This window comes from Scyliorhinus torazame, chromosome 10, assembly GCF_047496885.1.
Source record: "Scyliorhinus torazame isolate Kashiwa2021f chromosome 10, sScyTor2.1, whole genome shotgun sequence".
Classification (NCBI taxonomy): Eukaryota; Metazoa; Chordata; class Chondrichthyes; order Carcharhiniformes; family Scyliorhinidae; genus Scyliorhinus; species Scyliorhinus torazame.
In genome coordinates this window covers 39,065,296-39,077,867 of record NC_092716.1, presented here as the reverse complement: position 1 = coordinate 39,077,867, position 12,572 = coordinate 39,065,296, and the positions used below count along the sequence as shown (strand labels likewise).

Sequence of the window (12,572 nt, the reverse complement as noted above, 5' to 3'; positions counted from 1 at the left end):
CCTCAAATTTACTCAATGTCCCGGCATCCACCACAATCCACAATTCCACAGATTCATGACCCTTTGAGAGAAGTAATTTCTCTTCATCTCTGTTATAAATCTGCTTCCCATTATCCTAAAACTATGATCTCTCGTTCTAGATTGCCTCACAAGAGGAAGCATTTGCTCCACGTCTAGTTTGTCAATACCTTTTATCATCTTGTATATCTCAATTAGATCTCCTCTCATTCTGCTAAACTCAAGAAAGTGTAGGCCTAAATTAGTCAATCTCACTTCACCTCATCTCTGGAATCAATCGAATGAACCTCCTCTGAACTGCCTCTCATACAACTACATCCGTCCTCATATAAGGGGGCCAAAACTGTACACAGTACGCTAGGTGCGGTCTCACCATAGCATATACACTTGCACCAACACTTCTCTACATTTACACCCCAGCCCTTTAGATGTAAAGGCCAAAATTCAATTTGCCTTCCTTATTACCTGCTGTACTTGCATACTAGTTTTCTGAGATTCATGCACAAGGACACCCAGATCCCTCTGCACCGAAGCACTCTGACGTTTCTTTTTATTTAGATAATAAGTTGCCTTTCCATTTTTCCAACCAAAATCGATAACCGTACACTAATCCACATTAAATTCTGCCAAATTTTGTCTCACACCTAATCTATCTATATCCATTTGTAAGTTTCTTGGGCGGGAATGTTCCTTGCCCGACGCTGTAATCGTAATCGGCGATCGGGCAGAGAATCGATTCCAAAGGTGGAATCGGGGCTGGTGCCGGTTTGGCGCCGGTTTCCAATTCCCCGCCCCCTCCAAATCGGCATGATGAAATGAAATGAAAATCGCTTATTGTCATCGTGACACGTGCCGCATGCAGTCGCAATGCCGTTGGCACCTCATCGGCCGGCCCACCCGCAATGCTCTGCCCCTGATGGGGCGAGTTCCCGACAGCGTGAGACACGTGTGCTCACACAAATCGTGGCGGATCTGTGCCACTGGCCGAGGGGGGCTTCTGCGAGGGCTGGTGGGGGTGGCCTGTGGGGTCGCGGATGGCGAGTTGGGTCCGTGCATGGCCGGTGCCATGTTGTATGGTGCAACCGCTGCAGGTCGTCACCCCTGCGCATGCGCGGCCCGAGACCCGGCCATTCTTCGGTTGCCTTCGGCGTGGGAGGCAGGAGTTTCAGTCAGCGCCGGTGCTAGCCCCTCATCGGAATCAGTGAGGGGTTATTGCCGATTTTTTTCACGTAAACCTGCAGATTCTTCGTTTGAGCCGGCACTTAGCCGCATGAACGGAGAATCCATCCTCTTATTTCCTTATTCCAACTTACTACTCCTCCATGCTTTATACTTGAATCTGTTCCAATCACAGTCATGTGGTTGAGAAGGATTCAACTTTCAGGCAGACTGAAACCAGGAAACCAGACACCTTTTGGAAGGAGGGATGTTTGAAATTAGTTTTAAAACCAGCATGATATTGAAAAATGATGAAAGCAAATTACTGCAGATGCTGGAATCTGAAACGAAAGAGAAAATGCTGGAAAATCTGAGCAAGTCTGGCAGCATCTGTAGGGAGAGAAAAGAGCTAACGTTTCGAGTCCGATGACTCTTTGTCAAAGCTAACAGACAGAGAAAGTGGGAAATATTTATACTGTGGAGTGAGAATGAAAGATGAGTCATAGCCACAGAAACCCAGGGAAACCGGAAATGTGGTGGTCTCTATATTGGAGAGACCAAACGCAGACTGGGTGATCGCTTTGCTGAGCATCTTCAGTGTGTGCTCATTCAGGACCCTGACCTTCCTGTTGCTTGCCATTTTAACAAAAGACCCTGCTCCCATGCCCACATGTCTGTTCTTGGTCTGCTGCAATGTTCCAGTGAAGCGCAACGCAAAGTGGAGGAACAACATCTCATCTTCCGGTTAGGCACGCTGCAGCCTTACGGCCTGAACATCGAATTCAACAACTTCAGATGATCTGCTCTACCCCACCTCGACCCATTTGTTTTCATTTCATTTTAACTGTCTTTTACCATTTCTCTCTTTCTTAATATACATTTAATTCCCCCCCCCCCCAATCTCATCCACCTTTCCTTCACCTATCTCCTCTTTGCTTCCCCCTTCCCCTCCCCCCACGCCTACAGTTCATCCTCTGATGTTAGTTTCCCTGCTGTTTGACCTTTCACATCTTTTGCCCTCTCTGGGGACTGCCATTAGCACTCTTTCCCCTTGGTTTCTGTGGCCATTAGCAACCCGGTTTCCCTGGGTTTCTGTGGCTATGACTCATCTTTCAATCTCACTCCACAGTATAAATATTTCCCACTTTCTCTGTCTGTTAGGTTTGACAAAGAGTCATCGGACTCGAAACGTTGGCTCTTTTCTCTCCCTACAGATGCTGCCAGACTTGCTGAGATTTTCCAGCATTTTCTCTTTCGATTGAAATAGGATTCGTGTTTATCACTGTTCATTTGGACTTTTGCAGCTTTAATCGCCTGGACCTCCCCCCTTACAAAAGTTACGATCAGCTAAAGGAGAAGCTACTGTATGCCATTGAAGAAACAGAAGGCTTTGGTCAAGAGTAATGTTTTTTTCCAGTGTACATACAGCAAGCTACAGAGAAGTCATCAATCAAAGCAACTTTGCTGACCTTTCAGAAGACTGTGCTGACCATGAAGAACTAGCTTCACTTTGACTCCATATATTCTTTTTAATTGGTATCCAGGCAACACAATATCATTTTCTGCTGATGCTAGCATTCAACAGGTTTAATGAAGAATAATGCACCTTTATTTGTCAATTTAAGTTAAATCACTTTTAGCTTAAAGTCATTTTAATAATATATTTATGCAATAATCCTTTAATTGACAATTTCCCTTTTAAGTCAGACCAAGTCAACAAAGACAGCTAATTGGATCAATTCAATAATATGAAAAGGAATTTACAAGTGCTAAGAATGGGAAATGATCATTCAACTTCATTTATTTCAAGGTCAATGCGAAACATTCTGGTGATAGATGACAATTACAGTTATGATTTTTGTAAAGATTGCAACCATGATATAAATATTTTGTTAAAAAGATTGTGTTTAACTGTGAGGAAATGCTCAAAATAAACAAAGCTACAAGTTTTCGTTTGCTTTGGCAATCATAGATAAAACAGGGTGACCCGCAACAGACATTGCGTTTATTTTACAGTTGTTAGAAAATTTGCTATAATAATAGCTGTGTAGCTTCAGCAATTATCCAACACTGCTGCCTTTTTAAAAGATTGGCATTTTAAATTGTATTACAGTAGCCATATGAAGAATCAATGAATCTTTCTCACTTAAAATTCCATTGATAAACAGAAGTGCTGGGTCGCTTTCATTTTCAGGAGTGAAATGTGAAATTTCAGACAGATGTGAAGACGAATTTAACAATTTTGCCAAGTCTTGTCTTAAAATCATATATTAGGTAATATTTTTAATTAGTAGATTTTGAAAATGGAATTAATTGCAAGAAAGCACAGGGGCTAAATGAGGTTTGTGAGATTAAGTCATTCTTTACTAATGCCTTTAATGATGTATCCTCATTTCCATCCATTCGTTTTGTGTAACATGTTGGCTATGGTGTCAAAAGGTAAAACACGGCAAACATTCTAGCTAATTTTTCTAAAGTAATGGTATTTTATGGATCTATTAAAAAATTCAGCTAATAAAAGGTTGGCTTAGTTTTACCTTTTCTGTTGCCAAAGCATTGTTAAATTAATAACTTCACACCCTTTGGTAGAGAAAATGTTCAGTATTTTACTTAAATAAATCGATTGTATAATCAAAAAAAAGGAGAACGAAATCCCTTGGAAGCAAGACATTATTTTTTTTCAAAAATAGATCAAATATTATGTATAAAAAATTATATATTTGTCTTTCTGGAACAATAGCAAAAGAATCCTAGAGGTTTTATGAAAATGTTTTAAGTGAATGTAATAGCTGATGTATGTTGCACAATTGTGGTAAACATGTGTGCTTTTATAATGGTACAGAAATGAAGCATGGTGTATAATAAGCCATTGTGCTGAGACTGTAAGCTACATATTTTCAAGGGACAATGATTTTTGAAATCAGGGTTCAAAAAATTTCCCAGTTTTTGAATTGCCATGTTATGAATTACAGCTGAATTTACAGCACCTGTTGTGTTTTTGTTCTTTTTTGAGTTTAGATGAATTGAGCATTGTTAAATAATTGAAGCATTTTCAAAAATGAAAGTTACCGAGTCGATTTAGAATAAAATCAATTTATTGGGGAAGAATTGCAGTTTGAAATATTACAAAAATGAACGCTGTGTCCAAATATTCACAATTCGTTCTGATATTTTATTGGTGCAGACCAGGCAGACACAGACACACATCCACCTAGGATGCACTTGGGGACCTCTCAGAGGGCCCCATACACAAACTGACTCCGTGGGAATTGGCCGGAAAGTTTGACCTTCTGATGGGTAATTCTCCTGCCCCCAGGGCCCTCCAAGAAAAGTTTCCAGTGCGGAGTTAGGGTCTTTTGACTTTTGATATTCCAGGTTACTTACCTGCATCGTCACCCAGTAAATGTACGACAGACAATTCCTAGCTTATCTCCTCAGTAACTATACAACTGACTCCCACTTCACCAACCTGACTAGCTCACAGCACCTGAGGACCTCCCCCAACCTCACCACCTGCCACCCTACCCACTAACACACTACCTGCTAGCTCACCCACCATACCTGCTTACACACTTAGCTCACCCATCCTACCCGCTTACACATCTACACTTTACCCATACACTTATACACTCATTCACTTGCACATCAAGAAGCTTTGGGACATTTAAACTCTTGCATAAGAAGAATATGGCAGCTAATGCCATAAAAAAAGTAACATGGCTTCTGTGCAGATTCTGCACCCCGAGGTTTCTCTCAGAGGTTTCCTGCGCTGAGAGTTTTGCAGGATCATGATCAGAAGATTGGAGGAAGTTAAATGGGTAGGATTTATTTTGGCTGCTCAGGGTTGGAACCCCTGTTTCTGATTGGAAGATGTGGACCATTGCTGCTGGATCAAGCTGAGGCTGAGAGAAATGCTCCCTACTTCAAACTGAAATTCTTACCGTGAAGATTGTTTGAGTCCAAGGTCAGCAGCAAACACCATCCGGCCCAAGAAGGTTTAAGAAGATGATTAACAATTATATAAGTAAAGCCAGGACTGAAGTAGTTGATTAAAGAAAAGCTAATTTTTAGGGAAAGAGACTGGAACAAAGGAAGGTAAACTAGAAAAAGACACTGACACAGAGAGCACATCACAGAAATATTTTAAAAGGCTTACACTAAGAAGTGTTGACGGCAACATGTCAAAATAACATGCTGTTGGCATTTCATCTTTTGACAAGATGTACCCGGTATGTTTAAAAAAAAAACATTCACATTAAAACAATGAAAAATCCTCATAAATATTGATTTACGAGCTAATTACATTAAAAAAAAGTCGTGCATCCTGAATAAAAAGCATTCTTCAATAAAAAGTATGATAAACCTTAAAAATTTAAAAAGTGAGATTAATCTTATTTGTTTGAATCCATTTTAACTTTTAAAGATTTCTTCTGGTATGGGCATTATGTTTTCACAAAATGAGCGGCAGCTCCTCAATTTGATTTGATTTTGATTTGATTGGATTTATTGTCACATGTACTGAAGGACAGTGAAAAGTATTTTTCTGCGGCCGAGGGAACGTACACAATACATATATAATAGACAAAAGAATAATCAACAGAGTACATTTACAAATGGTACATTGACAAACCCTTGCTCATAATACCAGATCTAAATGCCTTTGGTATAAATAATACATTATTAGTGGGCAGTTCACACATGTTTCTTACCTGCCATTTAAATTTACAGCGTTGGATGTTGCAAGGCCTTGAGAGTAATGTTGGTTTGCCCACTGCAACTTCTGGATTTACGCTACAGAGTGTACACTGCAGAACCTGCTGGCCCGCTCTGATGTCCCAAGAGCTATGAATGATGTCCTTGCCATTTTTGGCACCGCACAATTGACCATGGAAACCCTACAGTGCAGAAGGAGGTCATTCGGACCATTGATTCTACACCAACCCTTCGAGAAACCGCCTACCTAGGCCCAACCCCACCCAACCTTTTGGCACTATGGGGCAATTGATCGTGGCCAATCCACCTAACCTGCACATCTTTGGATTGTGGGAGGAAATTGGAGTACCCGGAGGAAACCCATGCAGATACCGGGAGAAAGTGCATACTCCACACAGACACCCAAGGTCGGAATCAAACCCGAGTCCCTGGTGCTGTGAGGCAGCAGTGCTAGCTACTGTGCCGCCCCAGTTAAGCATTTAAGAAAAGGAATAATGCCAGGGAACTGGCGGAGAGATAGTGTATTACCTATATTTAAAAGTGGAGCAGGAGCAAATAATGGGATTTATAGAAAGTTAGCTTAATGTCAGTGATAGGAAAGGTAATGGAATCTTTACTCTGGGATATGCAGTAGAAAAACATGTAGGAACTGCGGAATAATAATTAATAGTCAGCTTGGATTTCAAAAGGGAAGTTAATTCTTGACCAACCTTATTGAATTCTTTGAAGAAGTAACAGAAACATTAGATAAGGTAATGTAAAAATAATATATTTGCATTTTCAAAAAGCTGTCCATAAAGTGCCACATGGTAGACTCTTGACTAAAGTTAGGGGATTGAATCGGGGAAAGATGAGTGAAAGTGAGACGAGGAGCAAAGGGATCTAGGGGTGCAGACAGACAAATCATTAAAAGTAGCAATAGAAGTTAACATGGCCATAAAAGTGTGAATAAAATCTTTCATTTTGAGAGGAATAGAATTGAAAAGCAGAGACGTTATGTTAAATGTGTTTAGAAAATGTGGAGTCCTGTGCACCATTCTGGCCTCTATATTACGAAGGGATACTGAGGTATTGAATCAAGTGCAAACAATATTTCCAAGGATGATAGGTTCTAACTATAAGGAACGTGGCGCAGTGGTTAGCATTGGGGCTGAGGCCCTGGGTCACTGTCCGTGTGGAGTTTGCACATTCTCCCTGTGTCTGCGTGGGTTTCACCCCCACAACCCAAAGGTGTGCTGGTTAGCTAAATTGCCCCTTAAATGGAAAAAAAATAATTGGGTACTCTAAATTTTTTTTAAAAATAACTATAAGGAACGAGCTGAGTTTCTTGACAAAAGAGTAGGCTTTTTGACTTATAGGATAAATGTAGAAAAGATACTTCCACTTGTGAGGGACTCCAAAGCTGAGGATTAAGAGGTGTAAGGTAGTCACTGAATTAGTCATAATAATAATTGCTCTTGAAACCTGTAAAATCTATTTCTGTAACATGTATAACCACTCATTCAGGTAATGGAATAACTTGATCATAACTTTACATTAATGGTAAAGCCGTTCTGCTGTTCCTCTGAATGGTCTCATTATTCCTTTCATTGAAAAAGAAAAAGTCCACTGTTGCCATGAAAGGAGCTTCTGTACGGTTACTTTGGTTTATACTACCCTTTACATGTTACATCAACTGCATCATTTCCATGTGGCGCTATATGCAGTCCAGCAGTATAATTAAGCCTTATTGGTGCTCCCTCATTCATGTCACATTCTTGGGATTTGCTGCCGCTGAACCTTCCAAATAAAACATAAATCAGACAATTTTATTGACAGCTGACATGTCCGCAGTTTTAAACATTTCACATTTTACAGTAGTCGGTTTATTTTGACTGACCGTATTGTACTAACAAAACAAAATTTTGTATCCTGGACTTTTCGAGTTTGCTTTGTGGTTAGCTGGTAGCAGCTCTGAGAAAACATTGGGCTCCTGTGTGGGTGCTCCGAGAATCTCACACTCTCCTTCAGTTCTCTGCTTGAAGCACACATCTTGCTTTGTCACTCATGTAGTGATAATGATTTGCTTACAGAGCAAGTTATAACCCAGACTTTGCTCAGCTGAAGCAGACTGCAGGGTGGTAAGTGATTCATGGAGGCGCTGGGGGATAAAAAATAATTAATCTGTGAGAAGTTAAAATAAGTGAAGATCCTTCTTCCCTCTGGCTATGCGGTGCAATGTATATCGTTTCAGAGTTACAGATGTTGATGAGGGTGGAGTTTCAAACAATAAATTAACAAACATATGAACTTGAATAATCTTATGGAAACAGAAAATGCTGAAAAATCTGGAGAGAGAACGGGCGCGATCTAACGGGAGAAGCACTAAGTGCGGTAGCGAGCACGACTTGCTCCATTCTTACCAATGGCCTTCCTGGCGAGATCGCGACCAGTATCTAATGTTAATTAGGGCCAGGAATAATCCCCCACGGGCTTCATGGCAGAAATGGCCATCCCGCCAGCTCATTCGCCTGGACGGCACCTAGCAGCTCCCCGGTAACAAGGTAAGCAGCACATAAACCACTCGCTCTGAACACACTCCAGACAGCACATAGCCATGGCACTATGGACACCTGCTCCATGTTTCGGAGATGCCAACCTGGCCAGCTGCCGGACACCTGGAGTTGCGACGGGACACTCAGAGGATCAGCCACAGTGGCCATCAGTTCAGGCCGCGTCACAAGGAGGACCCATTCCAATGCAGGAGGGAGCTCAATAACCTCCACCAGGCTGCACGGGTAAGTTGACATCGGCCCCCTGGCACCAATCAAGCCTGCCAGCACCCCCCCCCCAACAAGTCGGCGGCTGATGCCACTCCTGCCCAATCCAGCATAATATTGTGTGCCCCCGCACACCCTGGCAACCACCAGAATAATTCACCTATGCCCAACAGCGATGCCCATACCTATCACCTGCCATACAACCCCCTCCCCACTGCATCAAGCGTGTGGCTCACAATGCCCTCTCTTTGTCCCCGCTGGAGAAGCTGGCACACAACAGGTGGGAAAGGGCCCAGACAGGTGGCAGGGTGCCGGACATCAAAGCCCTCACCCCCATGAGGAACGGATTCTGGAAAACGCGGGGTTGACCGACAGTGTGGTTGGCCTCCGCCACAAAGCTGAGAATCCATCGCCCCTCTACCAAGGTGACCTGTCTCAAGTGAATTCTACATGTCAGACAAAATGATCCTTCGTTTTCACTGACCACATGACCATTTTCTTGCAGGGTCTCCACCAGATGGTGCTGGCCTATCATCTGAGGTGCCCCCCCCCCCCCCCCCTCCGCCTTCCAAGAGAACAAGGAGAGCTCTGAGGATGCCACCATCGATGCGTCACAGCTATTATCCCCACCCTCCACCTGCAAAGAGACACCCACCTCGGTGGGCAACATTAGCGGACAGGCTTCTGGGGCACAATTGGGTGAGCACCACAGAGTTGCTCATGCACATCAGGTGGAATATCCAAGGGAGTCAGCAGTTGGAGGTCTGTTTGACCTCAGGACCAACTAGGTCCCAGCCAGAGACCGAGCCTGTGACCAGGTTATTCTGGAGCTGATGCACGGCCAAGAGATTCAGGAGGGGATGTCAGTGACACTCCAGTGAGTGCTTAGCCAATTGGAGAAGTCCTAAAGGCTACAGAGATGATGCCAGTAATGCGTGGCACCGAGGCCAACACTGCTAGGGTGGCGACTGCAGTGGAAAACCTTGAGCACGGGTCCATGCCAGGAGTGGAGGTGTCCAAGACGTGGCTCAGTCTGTGATGCCCATGGCTGAACGCCTCAATAGCATGTCCCAGTCACTGGGGGACGTGTCCAGATGCAGGTGGACATTGGCGCAGCACTGTGGAGCATGGCCTAATCACAGAGGAACATTACTGTGGGCGTCGATACCATGGTGCAGACAATGGGGAGATGCCAGGGCCGGATGATGCAGGGTCTCTGGAGCTCACTCCAGCTGCCCCCTCCCTCAATCCCACGAGACCCCTAGGGCCCTATGGGCACCATCTGAGAGGAGGGAGCTGCAGAGGCCGACCTGGAGCCTTCCAACAGTGAGCCGGCGGCGGTCTCCAGTTCATCCAAGTCCCCCTCCTGACGCCAGCACGTCTCAAGCTCAACATGCAGAACAGGGTGGCATGGCGATGCCAGTATCATCGGTAAGGTGACCGGGGCCCTCCAGTTCCAGGGTCTCCAGAGGTCGCCCGCCAGGGGCATCAAAGACCACAGGCTGCCTCCACCTCTGATGTGTATCCTGGGGACACACCTAGACACAGTCGTAGCACAAAACATTAAGGCGATTGAGAATCACTGAGTGGGCACTGGGGGGGGCACCATTGGTGGCTAGGGACAGTTAGGGTCACGCAAAGTCCCTGATCGAGCCCTGGAATGAAACTGTGGCAAAGATGTTAAGGGCTGCGGTGATCTTCACGGCCACCAGGAGCGGGTTTCCTCCTCCTCCACAAGTTGCTAAGTCCGCAAGGACATGGCACAGGTGCCGCCCTGTCCCCTTGTTGAGATGGAGTCTCCTGCGGCACATGCTGTCCAGCATCTCAAATGGCCAACCACGCGTCTGCACCTTGGGCTGTTGCTGGCCTCTCCCGCTGGGTTCCTCCCTGACCTGATGGGTGACTGAATCCTCAGGGTGTGGGGCGGGCCCCTGCACATGGGCTACCTCCTCAAGCCTACGTCGACAGACGCCCGGACTGCCACCAGCACTGCCAGCGCAGCTGCTGCAGCGTCCACAACATCATCCATAATGGAGAGGGTGTGAGACCGACGAGTCTCTCCGGGTGCCATGTAACCAGCTAGCTGGCCAATCCACCTATCCCTTTGGGTTGTGGGGGTGAGACCCACGCAGACACGAGGAGAATGTGCAAACTCCACACGGATAGTGACCCGTGGCCGGGATCAAACCCGGGTCCTCAGTGCTGTGAGGCAGCAGTGCTAACCACTGCACCACCGTGCTGCCCTGCATCTATGGTGTTAATGCCTCCGGATTCAGGCTAAGTGTCCAGGCCTCACAGTTTGATTAGATTACTCGGCAATAACACTCGCCTGCGACCTGGCACGTGTACCCATGAGATTCCACTTGAGAATATTTTGTTTATTGAACGGTCAACAGCAACAAAAATTTGAAAATCAACCACGCAACAATCGACACACCACACCAGCCGCCAAACAACAAGGAACCGTCACCACTCCATACCGGCACCAACACAAAGCTGCACCAACTCATCTCCACAAAAACAAACATGTAGAGGTATCACTCTCTACATGCTCCTCAACAGAAATGGAGGACAATCCCGAGAATGTCCACAGCCCCGTCGCAGAAACAGTGCCAGCTGCTCCACGCACCAGCGGCACCCTCTCTGTCCAGGAACCGCAGCCGCACAGGCTCTCCCACATGGCGCAATCCCACCGGAATCAAATCCTGGCATCCACACACTCCGCAAGCACATGAGGTGCCAACCCGCGGTGATGTGCCAGCCACATGCAGCACCCACCACACCAGCAACACAAGCATTAGCAATCTGTGAAAGCACCTCCTTAATGGCGCCACCAGGTGGCACACCTGGACCAATTCCCCACACCAGGTCGCTTAGCATCCCCCCGCCCCAAACTGGACTGCCCTCCGGACCCATAATGTCCCCCTGAGCCCTGTGCTCCAGGACCCAGGCATCTAAGAAAAAATTGTCCTTCTTTCCGGCGACAGAAAAGGAAGGAAACAGCAACAACAGCCTCCAGATATCCGCAGCCCCAGCAGGAGCAAGCAGCAAACACAACCTGTAGCTGTGAAGTGTTCTTATAACTAACAGTGCCAATTCCATATTAGCAATAGCCTTTAGCTGTGCAGCCAGAGGCTGCTCAGATCAGAGAGAGTAAAAGTGACCTGCACCATGTTATCACGGACAGGGCTCTGCCCTGGGGGTGTTCGGTGTGACAGACAATAAGCATCTGAAGTTGCCCCTGTTATGGGTAAACACAATCCGGGGGGTGGCTTGTAGGACTCGTGGGCGCTGAGCCCCTCACACCCTCCCCCAATCCAGGGGCGCCCCCGCCCCTGACCATGCCCTTCCTCCTGGGGGCTCCCACACACACCACCCCTGCCCTCTGACCACTGGGGCAGCAGCTCCAGTGCCCCTGGGCTGGATGCCCAATTTCAGAGATGATCTGGCGGTAGTAGGCGGGGTTCTTCTGAAACTGGACCGCATTGTCATCCCACATAGCATGCGCCAGCTCGTCCTGGAACAGCTACACGAGGGCCATCTTGGCGTGGAAAAGTGCCGCCGACGGGCCCGAGGGGCAGTGTACTGGCCCGGCATTAATGAAGACATAGCCAACACAGTGCTCAACTGCCCCACTTGTCAGCGCTTCCAGCCGGCCCAACCACGTGAGACCCTGCAGCCCCATGAGTTGGTCACGTCACCTTGGACCAAGGTGGGCATCGACCTGTTTCACGTGCTGGGTAGAGACTATGTCCTGATCGTGGACTACTTTTCAAATTACCCGGAGGTGATACGGTTGCACGATATCACATCATCTGCAGTCATCCGTGCCTGTAAGGACACCTTTGCTCGACACGGCATCCCACTCATGGTTATGTCGGACAATGGCCCCTGCTTCGCAAGCCAGGAATGGTCCAACTTTGC

General features: G+C 46.2%; 1 protein-coding gene across 1 annotated transcript in view; it reads left to right on the top strand.

Annotated features, from left to right (window-relative positions):
- The window catches only part of wwp2 (WW domain containing E3 ubiquitin protein ligase 2), a 307,842-nt gene extending 303,680 nt beyond the window's left edge, over positions 1-4,162 (top strand). Inside the window, exon 24 of the mRNA XM_072517953.1 lies at positions 2,481-4,162. Coding sequence (XP_072374054.1) covers positions 2,481-2,580 — 100 coding nt within the window. The 3' untranslated portion in view covers positions 2,581-4,162. The remainder of the gene's footprint in view (positions 1-2,480) is intronic.
- Positions 4,163-12,572: the final 8,410 nt, after the last annotated feature.